The sequence below is a fragment of the Cottoperca gobio genome, unplaced genomic scaffold (assembly GCF_900634415.1).
Source record: "Cottoperca gobio unplaced genomic scaffold, fCotGob3.1 fCotGob3_286arrow_ctg1, whole genome shotgun sequence".
NCBI lineage: Eukaryota > Metazoa > Chordata > Actinopteri > Perciformes > Bovichtidae > Cottoperca > Cottoperca gobio.
Window position 1 is genome coordinate 124,307 of NW_021166896.1, and position 22,636 is coordinate 146,942.

At 46.3% G+C, this 22,636-nt stretch overlaps 1 protein-coding gene across 1 annotated transcript; it reads left to right on the forward strand.

The window, feature by feature from the left end:
- The first annotated feature begins 808 nt into the window (after positions 1-808).
- Positions 809-17,184, forward strand: LOC115005248 (phosphatidylinositol 4,5-bisphosphate 3-kinase catalytic subunit alpha isoform). The gene is given in 29 exon segments (XM_029427039.1): positions 809-1,069; positions 2,870-2,998; positions 3,100-3,203; positions 3,287-3,449; positions 3,560-3,672; positions 3,674-3,770; positions 4,402-4,469; positions 4,791-4,919; positions 8,415-8,468; positions 8,584-8,693; positions 8,790-8,931; positions 9,207-9,292; positions 9,706-9,811; positions 10,256-10,408; positions 10,506-10,637; positions 10,767-10,891; positions 11,063-11,144; positions 12,913-13,077; positions 13,161-13,264; positions 13,424-13,523; positions 13,640-13,711; positions 13,900-14,006; positions 14,208-14,329; positions 14,426-14,504; positions 14,585-14,755; positions 14,951-15,068; positions 15,982-16,133; positions 16,216-16,364; positions 16,980-17,184. Coding segments are annotated over 28 exon segments (3,213 nt in total). The 5' UTR covers positions 809-1,069; positions 2,870-2,913; the 3' UTR covers positions 17,105-17,184.
- The last annotated feature ends 5,452 nt before the right edge of the window (positions 17,185-22,636 follow it).

Here is a 22,636-nt window from a genome sequence, read left to right on the forward strand (position 1 = left end):
CTGTCTCTTCCTGTCTATTCCTGTCTCTTCCTCTCTTCCTCTCTTCTTGTTTCCTCTCTTCCTGTATCTTCCTGTCTCTTCCTCTCTCTGTTTCCTCTCTTCCTCTCTTCCTGTCTCTTCCTGTCTCTTCCTCTCTTCCTATCTTCTGTCTCTTCTCTTCTATCTCTTCCTGTCTCTTCATGTCTTCCTGTCTCTTCCTCTCTTCCTATCTCTTCCTGTCTCTTCATGTCTTCCTGTCTCTTCCTGTCTCTTCCTCTCTTCCTGTCTCTTCCTCTCTTCCTGTCTCTTCCTCTCTTCCTCTCTTCCTATCTCTTCCTGTCTCTTCCTCTCTTCCTGTCTCTTCCTCTCTTCCTGTCTCTTCCTCTCTTCCTGTCTCTTCCTCTCTTCCTCTATTCCTGTCTCTTCCTCTCTTCCTATCTCTTCCTGTCTCTTCATGTCTTCCTGTCTCTTCATGTCTTCCTGTCTCTTCCTCTCTCTTCCTGTCTCTTCATGTCTTCCTGTCTCTTCCTGTCTCTTCCTGTCTCTTCCTCTCTCTTCCTGTCTCTTCATGTCTTCCTGTCTCTTCCTCTCTCTTCCTGTCTCTTCATGTCTTCCTGTCTCTTCCTCTCTCTCTTCCTGTCTCTTCATGTCTTCCTGTCTCTTCCTCTCTTCCTGTCTCTTCCTGTCTCTCTGCAGCAGTTCAGTGATGCTGCTGGCCCTTTAAGAGAGGAAGAGGAACCCCCCCCCCTCTTTCAGCACATTGTTCTGCAGCTCCCCGCGAGCAACGAGAGGCTGCTACCGGCAAACAGACAGACAGACAGGAGGACAGACAGGCGGGAGGACAGACAGGCGGACAGATAGACAGAGAGACGGACAATTAAGCGGGCAGACAGACAGGTTTCTGCGACTGTGTCTTTGTGTTGAAGTCAGCGGGGCGGTGACTGAGGATCCACCGGCGGATACATAACCGGAGACAAAGACAGACGGACTGAGAGACAGACACGTACACGGAGTGAGACAGGCAAGCAGTCAGACAGACAGACGCTATGACTGGAGGCACGCGCCGCTGGAGCGACAGGCACGAGCTCAGGTGAGTGACAGAACAAAGAGTTTCTCTTTGAGATGCTCCCACTGCCGTCGTCATGGCAACCATCCCATAGTCTGAGGTCATGATGGAGGAGAGGAAACAAGGTAGGGGAGGAAACAAGGAAGGAGAGGAAACAAGGGATGAGAGGAAACAAAGGAGGGGAGGAAATAAGGAAGGAGAGGAAACAAGGAAGGAGAGGAAACAAGGGAGGGGAGGAAACAAGGGAGGGGAGGAAACAAGGTAGGAGAGGAGGGAGGAAACAAGGGAGGAGAGGAAACAAAGGAGGGGAGGAAATAAGGAAGGGGAGGAAACAAGGGAGGGGAGGAAACAAGGTAGGAGAGGAGGGAGGAAACAAGGAAGGAGAGGAAACAAAGGAGGGGAGGAAATAAGGAAGGGGAGGAAACAAGGGAGGGGAGGAAACAAGGTAGGAGACGAGGGAGGAAACAAGGAAGGAGAGGAAACAAGGAAGGAGAGGAAACAAGGTAGGAGAGGAGGGAGGAAACAAGGGAGGAGAGGAAACAAAGGAGGGGAGGAAATAAGGAAGGAGAGGAAACAAGAGAGGAGAGGAGGGAGGAAACAAGGAAGGAGAGGAAACAAGGGAGGGGAGGAAACAAGGGAGGGGAGGAAACAAGGTAGGAGAGGAGGGAGGACACAGGAGAGCTGAGGATACAACAAGGGAGAAGAGTAAATAAGGGAGGAAAGGAAATAAGGAAATAATTATTTGTTTATTTATTTGAATGCGTCGGCGGGATCAGTTACCGTGGTAATGTATATATTTATATATATATATATAAATATATATTTTTGTTATTTTGTGTAATATTTATTGCTTTCATTCAAACCAGCAGGTCAACAGGAAATTTGACAGGAAACAACACACACACACACACACTGTGTGCGTGTGTGTGTGTGTGTGTGTGTGTGTGTGTGTGTGTGTGTCCTACTTTCTGGCCTTTGTTTGACAACTCCATTGAAAATGAACAAAGTGAAAAGACATTAACAGAAAAACTTAATACAAGCACACAATAAATAAAGATAGATGTTAAATAAAACAAAAAAAGAATAATACATACAAACTACATAATATTAAAAGTAAAACAAAAGAATTCACAGAAATCTAGAAGCGCCTAAGAATCGTTCAGGGACAAATAGCATCATATCCCGACAGCCCGTGGTGAAGATTGTTGACAGGTGCACTCCAGATAAACACCCTGAGGAGCAGGAACTCTTTGTTGTTGGGGGTTTAGCACAGTAGATTTAGCAGCTAGGAGGAGAAGCTCAGGTTTGAACCTCAGAGCCGGAGTCACCTGCGTAGAAATGAAACCGGAAGATGAATTTACAAAAAATAACCAGAAGCCAGAATGAGTTAAAATGAGGTTCCTAAGCAACCAACTTAAGAGCCAATCAGGGCCCAGGAGGACCTGTGTGGTCTCACCTGTCTGTCTGTCTGTCTGTCTGTCTCACCTGTATGTCTGTCTGACTGACTGTCTCTCTCTCTGTCTGACTGTCTGTCTGACTGTCTGTCTGACTGTCTCTGTCTGACTGTCTCTCTCTCTGTCTGACTGTCTGTCTGACTGGCTGTCTGACTGTCTCACCTGTATGTCTGTCTGACTGTCTGTCTGTCGCACCCGTCTGACTGTCTGTCTGACTGTCTGTGACTGTCTGTCTGACTGTTTCACCTGTCTGACTGTCTGTCTGTCTCACCTGTCTGACTGTCTGTCTGACTGTCTGTGACTGTCTGTCTGACTGTTTCACCTGTCTGGCAGTCTCACCTGTCTGACTTTCTCGCCTGTCTATCTGCAGGTAGCCCAGCGCTGAGGTGAGGCAGCTTGTCATTGGTGGTTGCCATGGTTCCCAGGCCATCATCAGGGGAGTTGTGGGGGCTCCACCTGATGCCCCCCCGCATCCAGGTGGACTGCTGCCTGCCCAACGGTACAACCTCCATACAGAGCTGCAGGAAGTTTTATGACTCATAATGCTGACTCATGTCAGGTTCTTAGGACTCATAATGCTGACTTGTGTAAATGTTTCAGGGATGATGGTGAGTCTCGAGTGTCTCAGAGAAACTCCTCTCCTCAGCATCAAGCAGCAGCTCTTCACTGAGGCCAGGAAGTATCCGCTGTACCATCTGCTGCAGGTACACCTGTCTCATTTTTGACCCCGCCTCTTTTGATTATCGATAGTAACTGTGTTGATAATCTCTTTCCTCTGATTGGCCAGGAGGAGTCGTGCTACATCTTTGTGGGCGTGACCCAGGAGGCGGAGAGGGAGGAGTTTTACGATGAGACAAGGCGGCTGTGCGACCTCCGACTGTTTCACCCGATCCTGAAGGTCATCGAGCCGCTGGGCAACCGTGAGGAGAAGATCCTGAACCGAGAGATAGGTAACACACCTCACCTGTCGTCAGAGGTCTGGACAGCCATTGTTCCGTCGTCAAACATCTCGTCAAAACCAAACCACTAACGTCACTAAATAAACTGGCGCTCTGTGCAGGGTTTGCCATCGGGATGCCGGTCTGTGAGTTTGAGATGATGAAGGACCCGGAAGTTCAGGACTTCCGCCGCTCCATACTGTGTGTGTGCAGAGAGGCCATGGAGGAGCGGGAGGGGGGGGGGGGCCCACAGTCAGGCCCTGTACGTTTACCCCCCCAACGTGGAGTCCAGCCCCCAACTGCCACAGCACATCTACAGCAAGCTGGATAAAGGTACCCCCCCCGGTTTCCTCTGTCAGGAGGACCCCCCCCCCCACCTCCTAGTAAACTACACAGAAGAGCCGAGAGGAAGTCAAGCTGAAGTTTAGTTTCTCTCCTGTTTACCGTTCAGATGTATAAGAGTCGTGAAGTTACTGCTGATGAACACCCAACATGTCCAACATGTCCAACATGTCCAACATGTCCCTTGTTACAGCTTATTAAGTATTTATAGGATATGATGAGATCAAGCGTTTTACAGCCAAGTATCACCTCATGAGTATAATCCTAAACAAGAAGGGAAAGATAGACTTCCATCTGTCTGTCTCTCTACCTGTCTGTCTGTTTTTCTACCTGTCTGTCTGTCTCTCTACTTGTCTGTCTGTCTCTCGACCTGTCTGAATCTCTAGACCTGTCTGCCTCTTTACTTGTCTGTCTGTCTCTCGACCTGTCTGAATCTCTAGACCTGTCTGTCTCTCTACTTGTCTGTCTGTCTCTCGACTTGTCTGAATCTCTAGACCTGTCTGTCTCTCTACTTGTCTGTCTGTCTCTCGACTTGTCAAAATCTCTCGACCTGTCTGTCTCTCTACTTGTCTGTCTGTCTCTCAACCTGTCTGAATCTCTCGACCTGTCTGTCTCTCTGCAGGGAGGTTGATCGTGACCATCTGGGTGATCGTGTCTCCGTCCAACTCCAAACAGAAATACACCCTCAAGGTAAAGCTGTTGGTTTGTTTCATGATGGGAACTACCTGAACCTCTTTACACACCTGAACCTTTACAAACTTTACAAACTCTTTACAAACTCTTTACAAACCTGAACCTCTTTACACAAAGACTTTAACCCTTTAAAATTCTGATGAGTGAACAAATTAGTATTAATATGTGACTATAGAACAAACGTACAACATTAATATCTAGACTGTATTTCTAGTTTACTCCTGTTCAGCTCCCTATAAACCAGCTGCTGGTTGTCCTTGTGGTACAAGTGGATTGTAGCAGGAACAAACATTATAATGTTTTATTGTTTGTGTCCAGGTGAGCCATGACAGTTTACCTGAGCAGCTGATAGCAGAGTCCATCAGGAAGAAGAGCCGATCTATGCACCTTTCACCTCAACAGCTCCGCCTCTGTGTGCAGGAGTACCAGGGACAGTACATCCTGAAGGTGCCTGTCTGTCTGCCTGTCTGTCTGTGTGCAGGAGTACCAGGGACAGTACATCCTGAAGGTGCCTGTCTGTCTGCCTGTCTGTCTGTGTGCAGGGGTACTAGGGACAGTACATCCTGAAGGTACCTGTCTGTCTGCCTGTCTGTCTGTGTGCAGGAGTACATGGGACAGTACATCCTGAAGGTACCTGTCTGTCTGTCTGCCTGTCTGTCTGTCTGTGTGCAGGAGTACCAGGGACAGTACATCCTGAAGGTGCCTGTCTGTCTGCCTGTCTGTCTGTGTGCAGGGGTACTAGGGACAGTACATCCTGAAGGTACCTGTCTGTCTGTCTGTCTGCCTGTCTGTCTGTCTGTCTGTGTGCAGGAGTACATGGGACAGTACATCCTGAAGGTGCCTGCCTGTCTGTCTGTGTGCAGGGGTACTAGGGACAGTACATCCTGAAGGTACCTGTCTGGCATGATGTCCAAGTATTCCATCCCGCAACTGCTGAGTCTCAAAAACCACACAACTCCAACGTGCATCTCAGCCATTACACCCACAGAGGCTCCCGTAGAAAGTTTGTTTACCACCTGTGTCAATCATTCCTTCCATCTCGACAACTGTTGCATGTCTGCCGCGTCATCAGAGGACTGACGCTCTCGGTGTTAGTAGCACGGGAAACACCGCGAGATTGCTACACATTGAGCAGAGCGGAAAACGTGGAGTGGATTTCAGTCTACTCCGGACCCTACAGAAATCCACCATTTCATACAGAGTCAAAATAGAACTTTTTAATGCACAATCCCTAACCAACAAATCATCTTTCATACAAGACCACATCATGGACAAGGGAATAGACTTTATGTGCCTTATGCAAACGTGGTAACAGCCAGAGGTTTACTCTGCCCTAAATGATGTCTGTCCCCCTGGCTACAGCTACCTAGAAAAGGCTCGCAGCACTGGTCGTGGTGGCAGCTTAGCAATAATACACAGAAAATAACTGAAACTGTCCCCCTCTGCCTGTACTATCCTCATTTGAATGCCTTGGATTTAAATGTAAACCACCCTTCACCCTGACAATACTTCTCATCTACCGACCACCAAAACCCAACTCAGTTTTCTATCTGTTTACGATCTGGGTGTGTCGGATCACAAGGCCATCACAATGGATCTGCCACTCCTGCTTCCCTACACCAAACCAAAACGTTAAATCCATTTCAGAAATCTGAAAAACATCAACCCGGACACCATGACCTCGGATCTCCAGCATCTCTCCGCTATAAATCTCACATCAGTCAATGAATCTGTGGACTTTTACAACAAATCTCTGAGCAGTCTCCTGGATCTCCACGCCCTTGTCAAAACCAGAACAGTCACTTTCTCACGCTCAGCCCCCTGGTACACCTGCGAGCTGCGGAAGATGAAGACAGCGGGGCGTGCCCTCGAGCGGCTCCTCAAGGCTTCAGGACTCACTGTTCACGGACAGGCATACCGAGACCACCAAAAGGCCTACGCAAAGTCCCTCAGAGACACACGGTCACTTTTCTACTCCAACATCATCAACAATAGCCCTGGCAACTCCAAGCAACTTTTTTCCACAGTAAATCATCTCCTCAAACCTCAAACTCCCTTACACCAAGACACCACAGAGGAGCAGTGTGACAATTTTATCGCATTTTTCAGAATAAAAGTAGATACCATCTGCTCTCTCCTCTCCAACTCCGCTGCTCTGCCAGTCCCGACTGACAACCCCCAGCCCGGACCTACCCAGCCTCTTTGCCACTTAATTGACATCTCGCAGCAAGAGGTCGAGGCCATCATCAAAAAGATGAAACCCTCCACCTGTGACCTGGACCCCTTTCCCACAGCCCTGGTCAAATCTAACATTTGTGCCATAAATTCCCCTCATCACTACAGTGATAAACCAATCCCTCCAGTCTGGTCATGTTCCGTCCCCTTTAAAAACTGCTGTCATCAAACCACTCCTCAAAAAACCCACCTTAGACCCAGATGTCCTTGCCAACTACAGACCCATCTCCAATCTGCCATTTCTATCCAAGGTGCTGGAAAAAGTAGTTGCCACTCAGATTCAGGACCATCTCAACTTCAATAACCTCTTTGAAAAGTTCCAGTCTGGTTTTCGCCCTGGCCACAGTACAGAAACTGCCCTGGTTAGGGTCACCAACGATCTGCTGATGACAGCTGACACCGGATCTCTATCTCTCCTCATCCTCCTTGATGTAACTGCAGCATTTGATACCGTTGATCATGATATCCTCCTCAACTGTCTTCACTCCACAATCGGACTCTCTCACTCGGCCCTAAACTGGTTCACCTCATATCTCACTGGGAGGACTGAGCATGTCACCTTGGGAGTGTCAAAATCACAAACACACTCTGTCACCTGTGGTGTCCCTCAAGGATCTGTCCTGGGCCCCACTCTTTTCACCATCTACATGTCCCCCCTTGGTCGTGTCATCAACCGGCATGGAATATCGTTCCATTGCTATGCTGATGACACACAACTCTACATCAGAACTAACCCAACCCCCTCTGCACCTCTGCCATCATCCACATGAACCACCTGCCTGGAGGAGATAGAGGCGTGGATGAAGCACAATTTCCTCCAATTAAACAGCTCTAAAACCGAAGCCCTTCTAGTTGGCACCCCACATCAGGTCCAGTCCTCCTCCATAACCTGCATCACCTTCTCCGGTCAGAACATTCCACTCTCATCAACAGTCACCAATCTGGATGTTAAAATGGACCCTCACCTGACCTTTGAGGCCCACATCAGACAAACATACAAGAACTCCTTCTACCACCTCAGAAACATTGCTAAACTCCGCCCCACACTCTCTCTGTCAGATGCTGAAAAGCTTGTCCATGCCTTTGTCTCCTCCGGACTTGACTACTGCAACGCACTTCTCATCGGGATTCCTAACAAAAACATCCAGAAGCTGCAATACATCCAGAACAGCGCTGCTAGGATCCTGATGAGAGTGTGAAAGTACGAACACATCACACCCATCCTCAAATCACTGCACTGGCTCCCGGTATCACTCAGGATTGAACAGGTCCAAAAACGCATCTTTTTAACAGCATGTTGCTCGACTTTAACCATTTAAAGTGTTGTCTTGTCTGTCAAATGTTTTTTTTTTTTTTTTTTATGTATATTTTGCTCATCGTTTTTACTCTGTAGCACTTTGAGTTTTGTTTACGCAAATGAAAAGTGTGCTTATAAATAAAATGTATTATTATTATTATTATCTGCCTGTCTGTCTGTCTGTGTGCAGGGGTACCAGGGACAGTACATCCTGAAGGTACCTGTCTGTCTGCCTGTCTGTCTGTCTGTGTGCAGGAGTACCAGGGATAGTACATCCTGAAGGTACCTGTCTGTCTGCCTGTCTGTCTGTGTGCCGGAGTGCAAGGGATAGTGCATCCTGAAGGTACCTGTCTGTCTGTCTGACTACCTGTCTGTTTATCTGTCTGTCTCTCTACCTGTCTCTCTCTCAGGTGTGTGGCTGTGATGAGTATCTGTTGGAGAAGTATCCTCTCAGTCAGTACAAGGTAACAACTTCACTCTGAAAACTGTCTCTGCCTGTCTCTCGCTGTCTCGCTCTCTCCACCTGTCTCACCGTCTCCGCCTGTCGCTACCTGTCTCACTCCACCTGTATGTCTACAGTATATCCGCTCCTGCATCATCGTGGGTCGTCTTCCTCACCTAATGCTCGTCTCCAAAGAAAGTCTCTACTCTCAGCTTCCTGCCTCGGGCTTCGTCACGCCTTCGTACAGGTACAGCAGCCAATCAGCATCTGATGTGACCTCCTCACATACCTGAACTATGAAAGGTGTGATTTACAGTTCTGTTTGAATTCCCTTGTGTTTCAGTCGGCGGACTCCTCAGCCATCTCCGTGTCCCGGAGGAGGCGACGGTTCTCCTGCTCGCTCTCTGTGGGCCTTCAACACTCTGCTGAGGGTCCGCCTGCTCTGCGCCACCTACGTCAACGTCAACATTAGAGACATCGACAAGGTGCGTCTGTCCCCCATCTGTCCTCTATTCGTCCTCCATCTATCCCCCATCCGTCCTCCATCTGTCCTCCATCTGTCCTCTATTCGTCCTCCGTCTGTCCCCCATCTAGTCCTTTTATCCATGACACTTGTAAAATATTTATCTAAAAAAACGCTAGGTTCATTAAAATAATGTTGACTAAAATATGAACTTTGATGTTTTGTGAGGAGCAGCGAGTGTTAAAGTCTCCGAGACATACGACACAATCCGAATCAAGTGTGTATGTGTGTGTGTAGATCTATGTGAGGACCGGTATTTATCACGGAGGAGAGCCACTCTGTGATAACGTCAACACACAGAGAGTCCCCTGCTCCAACCCCAGGTACACACACTATACACACACATATACGCACTATATACACACTATACGCATACTATACGCATACTATTTACACACTATATACACACACACACACACACATTCACTATACACATACTATATACACACACGTATACTATACACACACACACACACACACATTCACTATACACATACTATATACACACACGTACACTATATACACACGTACACTATATACACACACATACACTATACACACACACACACACATTCACTATACACACACACACACACTACATCACATCACAGTTCATTCAGCAGACGCTCTTATCCAGAGCTTACAGTGAACTCTCTGGAGCACCTTGGGTAAGCACCTTGCTCATACACACACATATACCTACCCTACGTATCTGTCTCTACCTGTCTGACTGCAGATGGAACGAGTGGCTGGCCTATGACATCTACCTGGCTGACCTCCCTCGCTCAGCCAGACTCTGCCTGTCTATCTGCTCTGTGAAAGGAAGGAAAGGAGCCAAGGAGGTGAGACAGGAAGGAGACGCAAATACATAATGACTTATGGGGAGGGGGGTGGGGGGGAGATTGCGTGCGAGTGGTGGCACGTTTTCTATTTAGTTCTCCCCTCTCCTTTCCTCCGCTCTGTAGGTGTGTGCGCACATGTGTGTGTGCATCAGCTGCGAAGCCCCGCCCTTCGCAAAACAGAGCGAAGGAAAGAATGTGAATGTGCAAAGTAGACAGTACAAACTGAAACGTGCACATAAATTAGATCAACAGCATCAGCGTTTAGTTTATTTAATAAAAGAGACCTGTTAATGTGAAAAGTGAGTTGTGAAAAAAAATACAATTATAATTCGAGAAAACAAAAACCACCTTGAACTTCAGGCAGGGTGCTGGGCTCTGTTGAAGACAATGGTAGGGGAAACACTGACTTACCTGTCTGTCTCTCTTCACCTGTCTGTCTCACAGGAGCACTGTCCTCTGGCCTGGGGGAACGTTAACCTCTTTGATTATACGGACATTCTGGTTTCAGGTAAAGTAGCTCTCAGTCTGTGGCCGGTGCCTCATGGCCTCGAGGACCTCCTGAATCCCATCGGAGTCGCCGGTTCAAATCCCAACAAGGTACACAAATTGACAGACCTGTCTGTCTGCCTGTCTCTCTACCTGTCTGCCTGTCTGTCTTAAGAGATTTGATTGATTGATTTATCATCCTCTGTAGGAGACTCCCTGTGTGGAGCTGGAGTTTTCCTGGTTTAATCAGACGGTCGTGTTTCCTGATGAGCAGCAGATAGAAGAACACGCCAACTGGACCATAAGCAGAGAGCTGGGCTACAACTACTGCCACGGACTGGTAACATATATATAAATATATATAAATATCTATACACAACTACTGCCACGGACTGGTAACAACTATCTCCCTCCCTCTACCTGTCTCCCTCCACCTGTCTCCCTCCTTCCACCTGTCTCTCTCTCTCAGAGTAGTCGTCTAGCCTGTGACAGCAGTGTTTCAGCCGGTGATGCAGAGCAGCTTCGTTGTCTCTGCTCCAGAGATCCTCTCTACGAGCTCTCAGAGCAGGAGAAGGACTTCCTCTGGAGACACAGGTGAGGGGCGGGGTTTATAACTAATCTACCTGTCTAGGCATGTCTTTCTCTGACCGTACCTGTGTCTCTCCTTTTCTCTACCTGCCTTTAACGTTGTCCATCTTTGTCTCTGTTTCATTATCTGTTTCTCTGTCTTTACCTGTCTGTCTACCTGTCTCTCTCTCTCTGCAGACATTACTGTGTAAAAATCCCAGAATCTCTACCTAAACTGCTTCTGTCCGTCAAATGGAACTCAAGAGACGAAGCATCCCAGGTACAAAATTCATTCTGACAACCAGGATCATTTCAGGAACGATTTCAGTTCATCTCATCAGTTACCTGCCTCCTCTCATCCTCCTCTCCTCCTCCTCCTGCTCCTCTCCTCTTCCCCTCCTCTCATCCTCCTCTCCTCCTCCTCCTGCTCCTCTCCTCTCCTCCTCCTCTCCTCTCCCCCTTGTCTCCTCCTCCTCTTCCTGCTCCTCTCCTCTCCTCCTCCTCCTCCTCCTCTCCCCCTCCTCTTCCTGCTCCTCTCCCCCTCCTCTCCTCCTCCTCTTCCTGCTTCTCTCCTCTCCTCTTCCTCCTCCCGCTCTCCTCCTCCGCCTCTCCTCCTCCTCCTCCCCCTCCTCTCCTCCTCCTCTCCTTCCCGTCCTCTCCTCCTACTCCTCCTCCTCTTCCTGCTCCTCTCCTCCTCCTCCCGCTCTCCCCCTCCTCTCCTCCTCCTCCTCCTCTTCCTGCTCCTCTCCCCCTCCTCCTATCCCCCTCCTCTCCTCCTCCTCCTCTTCCTCCTCCTCTCCCCCTCTTCCTCTCCCCCTCCTCTCCTCCTCTTCCTCCTCCTCTCCCCCCTCCTCTCCTCCTCCTCCTCCTCCTCTTCCTGCTCCTTTCCCCCTCCTCCTCTCCCCCCTCCTCTCCTCCTCCTCCTCTTCCTCCTCCTCTCCCCCTCCTCTCCTCTTCCTTCCTGCTCCTTTCCTCCTCCTCCTCTTCCTCCTCTCCTCCTCCTCCTCCTCCTCTCCTTCCCATCCTCTCCTCCCCCTCTTCTCCCCCTCCTCCTCTCCCCCTCCTCTCCTCCTCCTTCTCCTCCTCTTCCTGCTCCTCTCCCCCTCTTCCTCTCCCCCCTCCTCTCATCCTCCTCTCCTCCTCCTCCTGCTCCTCTCCTCTCCTCCTCCTCTCCTCTCCCCCTTGTCTCCTCCTCCTCTTCCTGCTCCTCTCCTCTCCTCCTCCTCCTCCTCCTCTCCCCCTCCTCTTCCTGCTCCTCTCCCCCTCCTCTCCTCCTCCTCTTCCTGCTTCTCTCCTCTCCTCTTCCTCCTCCCGCTCTCCTCCTCCTCCGCCTCTCCTCCTCCTCCTCCCCCTCCTCTCCTCCTCCTCTCCTTCCCGTCCTCTCCTCCTACTCCTCCTCCTCTTCCTGCTCCTCTCCTCCTCCTCCCGCTCTCCCCCTCCTCTCCTCCTCCTCCTCCTCTTCCTGCTCCTCTCCCCCTCCTCCTATCCCCCTCCTCTCCTCCTCCTCCTCTTCCTCCTCCTCTCTCCCCCTCTTCCTCTCCCCCTCCTCTCCTCCTCTTCCTCCTCCTCTCCCCCTCCTCTCCTCCTCCTCCTCCTCCTCTTCCTGCTCCTTTCCCCCTCCTCCTCTCCCCCTCCTCTCCTCCTCCTCCTCTTCCTCCTCCTCTCCCCCTCCTCTCCTCTTCCTGCTCCTTTCCTCCTCCTCCTCCTCTTCCTCTTCTCCTCCTCCTCCTCCTCCTCTCCTTCCCATCCTCTCCTCCCCCTCTTCTCCCCCTCCTCCTCTCCTCCCCCTCCTCTCCTCCTCCTTCTCCTCCTCTTCCTGCTCCTCTCCCCCTCTTCCTCTCCCCCTCCTCTCCTCTTCCTGCTCCTCTCCCCCTCCTCCTCTCCCCCTCCTCTCCTCCTCCTCTCCTCCTCCTCCTCTTCCTCCTCCTCTCCCCCTCTTCCTCTCCCCCTCCTCTCCTCCTCCTCCTCTTCCTCCTCCTCTCCTCCTCCTCCTCTTCCTCCTCCTCTCCTCCTCCTCGTCCTCCTCGTCCTCTCCTTCCCCTCCTCAGATGTACTGTTTATTGAAGGAGTGGCCTCTCATGGAGCCTGAATCTGCTCTGGAGTTGTTGGACTGTAACTTTCCTGATCCGATGGTCAGAGAGTTTGCGTTGCGCTGCCTGGTGCAAGGCCTGACTGACGACAAGCTGTCGCAGTATCTCCTGCAGCTCGTACAGGTGAGATTACACCTCCTGATGCAGATACAATTCACCTCCTGATGCAATAAAGCTAACTGAGACTTTAAATTGTATGTTTGCAGGTGCTTAAGTACGAAATGTACCTGGACAATCCTCTGGCGCGTTTCCTGATCAAGAAAGCTCTGACCAATCAGAGGATAGGACACTTCTTCTTCTGGCATCTCAAGTGAGGAACATGACTTGTGAAATAAAGGAACAGTTCATTAAAAACTTTGGAGCTTATCTTGATCTCCTGCCTGTTAACCTCATCACTAACATATACAGATGTACTAGTGAGTGAATCTCTTTAATGTTGTGTTCAAACTAAGAGAAAGTCTGTTCTCAGGTCAGAGATGCACAACAAGACGGTGTCCCGCCGGTTCGGTCTGCTGCTGGAAGCTTTCTGCAGAGCCTGTGGCATGTATCTGAAACACCTGAACAGACAGGTGAGCCCTGAAACACCTGCAACCTCTGAAGGAACACATGAAACACATGAAACACTTTACTTTTAGTATATTTACTTGAGCACTATATAATCGTGTGTGTGTGTTTGTGCGTGCAGGTGGAGGCCATGGATAAACTGGTGAATCTGACTGACACGCTGAAACAAGAGAAGAAGGACGAAACACAGAAAGTATGAAACTCACAAAAACACAAACACTGATATCAATAAATGTCTCTTCTCTATTAAATTCAAGGTATTTACATTTGAGTAAAGATGTGCATGCTGTGATTGATTGATCGTGAGCTGTGCTGTGATTGGTTGATTGTGAGCTGTGCTGTGCTGTGATTGGTTGATTGTGTGCTGTGATTGCTTCACAGACTCAGATGAAGTTCCTGGTTGAACACATGTCTCGTCCAGATTACATGGAGGCTCTTCAGGGATTCGTCTCTCCTCTGAACCCTGTTCACCAGCTGGGAAACCTCAGGTTACACTTCAACGAACTAACCAACTAACTACTGATTAACTGACTGACTAACGAAATAACTAACTAACTAACTAACTCACTAACCAATCAACTGACTGACTAATAACTAACAGATTGACTGACTAACTAAATAATTATACTAACTTACTTACTAGCTATAACTAACTCACTAACTAAGTAGAGTTAAATACTTGTCTTCAGGCTGGAGGAGTGCAGGATCATGTCCTCCGCGAAGCGCCCGCTCTGGTTGAACTGGGAGAATCCCGACATTATGTCTGAGCTGCTCTTCACCAACAACGAGATCATCTTTAAGAATGGAGACGGTAGCTAGCTCTGCGCTAACGACAGTATTGGCTCTACTTGGAGAACTCTGCCGGGGGATTGTGGGTAATGTAGTGTGTAACCTGTGTGTGTTGCAGACCTGCGTCAAGACATGCTGACTCTGCAGATCATTAAGATCATGGAGAACATCTGGCAGAACCAGAACCTGGACCTGCGGTGAGAACACGTAGTAGAAGAGTATTTCACTGTGACATCCTCACACACCTAACTAACCTGTCTGTCTGTCTGTCTCTCAGCATGCTCCCGTACGGCTGTCTGTCCATCGGGGACTGCGTGGGTCTCATCGAGGTGGTGAAGAACAGTTTCACCATCATGCAGATTCAGTGTAAAGGGGGCCTGAAGGGGGCGCTGCAATTCAACTCCAACACCCTGCACCACTGGATCAAAGACAAGAACCGGGGAGAGGCGTCAGTACCTGTCTGTCTGCCTGTCTCACTCCCTGCCTGTGTGTCTGTCTGCCTCTCTGTCTGTCTTTCTCTCTGTCTCACTCCCTGTCTATCTGTCTGCCTGTCTGTCTCTCTGTCTCACTCCCTGTCTATCTGTCTGCCTGTCTGTCTCTCTGTCTCACTCCCTGTCTATCTGTCTGCCTGTCTGTCTCTCAGGTATGATCGGGCCATCGACCTGTTCACCAGGTCGTGTGCAGGTTACTGCGTCGCGACGTTCATCCTGGGGATCGGAGACAGACACAATTCCAACATCATGGTGAAGGAGAATGGACAGGTGAGCATGTCCTCATGTTTCCCTCATGTCCTTCTCATGTCCTTCTCATGTCCTTCTCATGTCCCCCTCATGTCCTTCTCATGTCCTTCTCATGTCCCCCTCATGTCCTTCTCATGTCCTTCTCATGTCCCCCTCATGTCCCCCTCATGTCCTTCTCATGTCCCCCTCATGTCCTTCTCATGTCCTTCTCATGTCCCCCTCATGTCCTTCTCATGTCCCTCTCATGTCCTTCTCATGTCCCCCTCATGTCCTTCTCATGTCTTTCTCATGTCCTTCTCATCTCCCCCTCATGTCCTTCTCATGTCCTTCTCATGTCCCCCTCATGTCCTTCTCATGTCCTTCTCATGTCCCCCTCATGTCCCCCTCATGTCCTTCTCATGTCCCCCTCATGTCCTTCTCATGTCCTTCTCATGTCCCCCTCATGTCCTTCTCATGTCCCTCTCATGTCCTTCTCATGTCCCCCTCATGTCCTTCTCATGTCCTTCTCATGTCCCTCTCATGTCCTTTTCATGTCCCCCTCATGTACTTCTCATGTCCTTCTCATGTCCTTCTCATGTCCTTCTTATGTCCCTCTCATGTCCTTCTCATGTCCTTGTGTTTATGCCTCATTTAGATGATGCAGCAGCTACAATATTAGCATAGCCCTGATGAATCAAACTCCATTAAAAAAACAAGCATTTTATGAGTTGTTTGCTTGTCGTCTTGTGGACAGACCTGACAAAGCATGAATTTAGACTTTTTACAAATCACCACCATGACGGAGTCATTACTGCTTCCTTCTGATCCCTTCATCAAAATGAAATCACAGCTAAATCTGTTTATTTTGGGTTCATACCGCTATAGAATAATTTAATGAATAAACACAAATGCTGGCCCAAGTTGTACAAGCACAGATGAACTCTTCCTCCTCCAGCTGTTCCACATTGACTTTGGTCACTTCCTGGATCACAAGAAGAAGAAGTTTGGTTACAAGAGGGAGCGCGTGCCCTTCGTCCTGACGCAGGACTTCCTCATCGTCATCAGTAAAGGAGTCCAGGAGTCCACCAAGACCAAGGAGTTCGAGAGGTCATTACATTTCACACTAATGCTGCTCCTCCTGTCTCTCTGCCTGCCTTTCTTACTGTCTGTCTGCCTGTCTGTCTGTCAGGTTCCAGGAGATGTGTTATAAAGCCTACCTGGCCATCCGGCAGCACGCCAGCCTCTTCATCAACCTCTTCTCCCTGCTGCTGGGCTGCGGCATGCCCGAACTGCAGAGCTTCGACGACATCGCCTACCTGAGGAAAACCCTGGCTCTGGGTAAGAGAGACAGACAGGTGGGGAAAGACAGGTAGAGAGACAAACGGGTGGAGAGACAGAAAGGTGGGGAGAGAGACAGGTGGGAAGAGACAGGTGGACAGACAGACAGGTGGGGAGAGAAGCAGTTTAACTTCTTTATTTAAAGCAGTGAGATGCATTTGAGCTTTAATATTTTTCATACAATTCTTTCCACATTTCTGCATTTTAAACAATTCTTTCCACATTTCTGCATTTTAAACAATGATTTTCCATCATTTCAGCTTTCAGGGGGAAATGAGATCATTCACACGCATTTACTGTAACCAGCTTCCTGATAACATTAGCAACATATTTCAATTGACCTGCAGAACAGCTTTTACTATATGATAGTATGTTATCTTAATTAAATAGTATCTCATTCTGTACAATCTGACAGTCGCCCCCTGCTGGATATCAGAGAGGGTACAGGGTTAATGTCGCCTTCTGCAGCAGAAGTCCTCAAAGAATATGTCTCACTTTCTTCTGTATGTGTCTTTCTCTCCACCTGCCTGCCTGTCTCTCCCACCTGTCTGTCTGTCTATCTCCCCACTTGTCTTTCTCTCCACCTGCCTGTCTCTCCACCTGTCTGTCTCTCAGAGAAGAGCCAGCAGGAGGCGTTGGAGTATTTCACCAAACAGATGAACGACGCTCATCACGGAGGCTGGAGCACCAAGATGGACTGGATCTTCCACACCATCAGACACATGCCCAATGAGCACTAACACACACACACACACACACACCACACACACACACACACACACACACACTGATACACACATTGCTATACACACCATCAGATAACATGCCCACAATGAACACAAACACCCCTTATTACAACACACACACTTAAATACAACCACAATTCACTTAAATACAACACACCCACTTATATACAACACAAAAACAACCATTAAATACAACACACACCTTAAATACAACACAACACCTTATAGATACAACACACACACTTAAATACACACAACCACTTATATACAACACACACACTTATACAACACACACACTTATACAACACAACAACACATTATATACAACACATAAACATTTATATAACAACACCACACTTATAGACACACACACACACTATATATACAAACACACACACTTATATACACACACACAACACTTAAATACACACAACCACAACTTATATCAACACAACACACACTTAAATACAACACACAACTGAATAAAGACACACACACTTATATACAACACACACACTTATATACAACACACACACTTATTTACAACACACACACTTATATACAACACACACACTTATATACAACACACACACTTATATACAACACACACACTTATATACAACACACACACTTATATACAACACACACACTTATATACAACACACACACTTATATACAACACACACACTTATATACAACACACACACTTATATACACACACTACCAACTTAAACACACACACACTTAAATACAACACACACACTTATATACAACACACACACTTATATACAACACACACTTATATACAACACACACACTTATATACAACACACACACTTATATACAACACACACACTTATATACAACACACACACTTATATACAACACACACACTTATATTACAACACACACACTTATATATACAACAACACACACTTATATACAACACACACACTTATATATACAACACACACTTTATATTACAACACACACCTGATATACAACCACACAACATGATTATACAAAACACACACTTATTACCATTTATATACAACACACCACTTACATACAAAAACAACACTTATATACAACACCACACATTATATACAACACACACCCTTAAATTCCAACACACACCCACTTTATATCACAACACACACACCTTAAATAAAACACACCACACTTATATACAACAACACACAACTTAACTACAACACACCCACACTTATAATACAACACACACACTTAATACACACACACACTTATATACAACACACACACTTATATATAAGACCACACATTTATATACAACACACACACACTTATATAACAACACACACTTATATACAACATACACATTATATATAAGACACACACACTTATATATAAGACACACACATTTATAGTACACACACTGTATGTTTACTGCACTACTGTGACGATGGCGAGGATGCATTTTGTAAATTTCGGCATCATGGCGTCGTGTTGGTGGGATGGTTGTAAATAGCAACATGAATCTCAGGGTCAGAGGTTAAGAAAGCCAAATGCATGCTGGGAAAAGACGATGCTGAGCTCATAAATGTCTTCCAGTCAGTGCTACAGTTAGCCTGTTAGCTCTGCTAGCTGCTCCAAATACAGACAAAACTTTATTACTGTAGAATTTGAATCAAACTTTATTGAGAAGCAGCTGTGACTTTATAATCTGAGAATTTGAACGAGCTTTATTGAAACCAGCAAAGTGACCAATGTGGTCGCTGTGAGAGCAATAAAACCTCCAATCACAGATCAAAACTTTGATCATGACAATCAGGAGTTCTGACCAATAGGAAGGCAGAGCTGACCAGCTGTGGGCGGAGCCATAAGACCAATCTAACCAATCATGTCTCTGTAAAAGTTAGAAAGCACAACAATCTGTTTAAACTTTTATCAAATCAATGATTATGATGACATTTTCTACAGTAATATTTAACATTTCTTACTGAAATAATAAGACTTTCTATTCTCACTTTTCCTCAAAATATTATGAACTTTTTGGTTTAAATATTAGGACTTAATGTAACAGACCACTGTTTTTTTCTAAATGTACCCCTCAAAATAGCATGACTTCTTAACGTAAGATTACAAATATATTCTTGAAATATTTTTCTTATAACATTTCCACTGCCTGTTTGATATTTGAATTATGGCAGCTTCTTTTGTTTAATTCAATTATTAAATAAAACTTTGTAGCGACTGTTTAACATTTAGCTGACTATAGATGTATTTCTCCGTCCACAGCTGGTGACTCGAGTCTTAAATTAGCTCCAGAGGTTTGAATATTTGTAAGTATTTCAGTGTGACAAACGCTCTGATGTCGACTGAAGAACATATCGAGTTTTATCAGGGAACAATCTCGACCACTCAGCTGCTCGTTAGCCATTGTGTCTAATGCTAGGCTAGTTGTTAACGTGTTAGCTGAGCTGGTGCATCCATAGTTAGTTATTAGTTAGCTGAGCTGTTGCACTGGAACAATGAATTGTGGGTAGTCAGTTAGCATAGCGTAGCATCAGTGGAAGCCCCGCCCCTCCAGCCTCCAGGGGGCGGTGCTTCCCTCAGACGGGTTAAAGGGTGACGTCGCCCGTTTTTAGTTTTAATGTGAAGGTGTGTGTTTGTGCTCAGGTCAGAGTCAGTAACCATGACGACCTGTGAGGCGGCCTGACCCCTCCCCCTGCTGCATGACATCATCGACTGTGCTGTTACCATAGTGACTAACATCTCGTCTACACACTTACCAATATTTATAAAAATCGCACAACCTTCGTGTTACAAAACGTCTCCGTCCGCACTAGAACGCAGAAACGACCATCTGGTGGCGATACACACGTGAACAATACATCAAATACCACAGAAGAAGAGTGGTTTACAAAAACTTCTATTGTGACTCACAGCGTGATTCTTTATACTTACAACATCGGCAGTCGCACATAGTTGTTGGTGTTTGGTGCTCATTAAAGCAAAGTGTTCCACACGGACACAGAAACTGTAGTTGTGTGTGGACGAGATGAAGTATCTGTTTAAAAGGTATCTGTGTAAGTGCAGCCGGGCCTGAATGTGTGGAGGACATGTTTGTTATTGTTGACTGCTTTTAAATGCTGTATTGATGATTGTTTCTTAATGTTGAGTATTGATTTGTGATAATTAATATTGATCCTGTTCAATCCTCAATCGCCTCCTCAAAGACACTTTTTACAAAACAATTATAATAAAAAAATGGAGATGATGGATCAAAGACACTCTGCAGAGCCAACGCCCACACCCTGCAGGTTCGGCCAATAGGAGGACCCGTACAGCTCCACGCCTATATATGGTGATGACGATTTGTTTTTTAAACTGAACTTTACAACACATCAGAATAAAAAACTACAGATATGAAGACTGTCCGTGTTATTGCGTTATTTCAAAATAAGAGCTCAACCGGTGTGACACAAATATGAAGACGCTTATTGATTTCTGACTGTCAGTGTTATGTCATTTCAAAATAAAAGCTCAACAGGTGAGACAATTATGAAGACAAATATTGATTTCTGACTGTCAGTGTTATGTAATTTCAAAATAAGAGCTCAACAGGTGTGCTGTATTTCCTCTGATGTCCACTAGATGCTTCTCCAATAAATTATTATTATAAACTAGTTTTATTCTCAATATATTAAAATATATTTTTCGAAATAGAAAGAAAAATAATCTGAAACGTTACAAGTAATATCTCAAAATAATAAAATATTTTAAACTTTCTTAAAATATTTTAAGTTTTGTAACATGACTTTTTTGAAAATACATTTTTGAAACATGAATTAAAAAAAATATTATACAGTAAAATGTGAACTTTATTCTCAAATAATTATTTTCAAAATTCTTTAGAAAAGTCCTTTGTCTCTTTTTATTTTTATGACCGTGCAGCAAGTATGAATTAATTAAGTATTTTCTTGAATTTTCATTTTTAATAATTCTAGTTTCTTGTTACAGTTTGCTCCACATCAACCAACAGTATATCAATCCAATAATAAAAATATATAATAAAAACCATCAAAGGCATTTTTATGGAGGTTACTTTTACTTTGGTAATTTAAGTAGATTTTGCTGCCCTTTTTTAAAAGTGTTTTTACACTGTGGTACTGCTGCTTTGGATTAATTATTATCAATCCAATAATAATGCCACTCAGTGACACACCAGCTGAGAAGCCAACTCTGGTTATCGGCAGCTCAATTTTGAGATACGTTCATTTTGAGACACCAGCGACGACAGTCACGTGCATTCCGGGGGCCAGAGCGGGCGACATAGAAGCACATTTGAAACTGCTGGCTAAGGCTAAACGTAAATACAGTAAGATTGTTATTCACGTCGGCGGTAATGACACGCGATTGCGTCAATCGGAGTGTACTAAAGTTAATGTGGAGTCGGTGTGTACATTTGCCAAAACAATGTCGGACTCCGTAGTTTTCTCTGGTCCTCTGCCAAATCTTTTGAATGATGACATGTTTAGCCGCATGTCATCATTCCGTCGCTGGCTCTCACGGTGGTGTCCAGATAATGATGTGGGCTTCGTAGACAATTGGCGGACTTTCTGGGGAAGACCTGGTCTGATTAGGAGTGACAGCCAAAGTCAGTCTTGGAGTTCCGCAGGGTTCTGTACTTGGACCGATTCTATTCACCTTATATATGCTTCCTTTGGGCAATATTATAAGGAACCACTCTATAAACCCAATTATATCTTTCAATTAAACCAGATGAAACCAATCAATTGGCTAAACTTCAAGCCTTAAGGACATAAAAACTTGGATGTCTAGCAACTTTTTGATGTTAAACACAGACAAAACTGAAGTTATTATACTTGGCTCTAAACGCCTCCGAAACGCATTTTCTAATGACATAGAAGCTCTGGATGGCATTAACTTGGCCTCCAGCACCACTGTAAGGAATCTTGGCGTCATCTTTGATCAAGATCTGTTGTTTAACTCCCACATAAAACAAATCTCAAGGACTGCCCTCCCTCCCCTCTCTATCTGTATGCATTTATGTAAATGTATGTTACTAACTCATCATCCGGGGTATCATCCCCAGAGTGTCTGTGTCTCATGTGGCAGGTTGCCACTGATAAAGTTTACGTCAGGATCATGAATCGTGGCTGCGCCTGCTGCCCTGGTCCTGCTGGACACCGGGAAGCCTTTTTGACATTTTCCTGGATTCATCCAAACTTTCTCTTTTTCCAACACAACATCATTTCTGTCAAATGTTGTATTTGTACTATGTTGTTTATCCTGTACACACAACATCTATTGCACGTCTGTCCGTCCTGGGAGAGGGATCCCTCCTCAGTCTCTCCCTGAGGTTTCTTCCATTTTTCCCCCTTTAATTTTGGGGTTTCTTTTAGGAAGTTTTTCCTTGTGCGATGCGAGGGTCTAAGGACAGAGGGTCTAAGGACAGAGGGTGTAAGGACAGAGGGTCTAAGGACAGAGGGTCTAAGGACAGAGGGTCTAAGGACAGAGGGT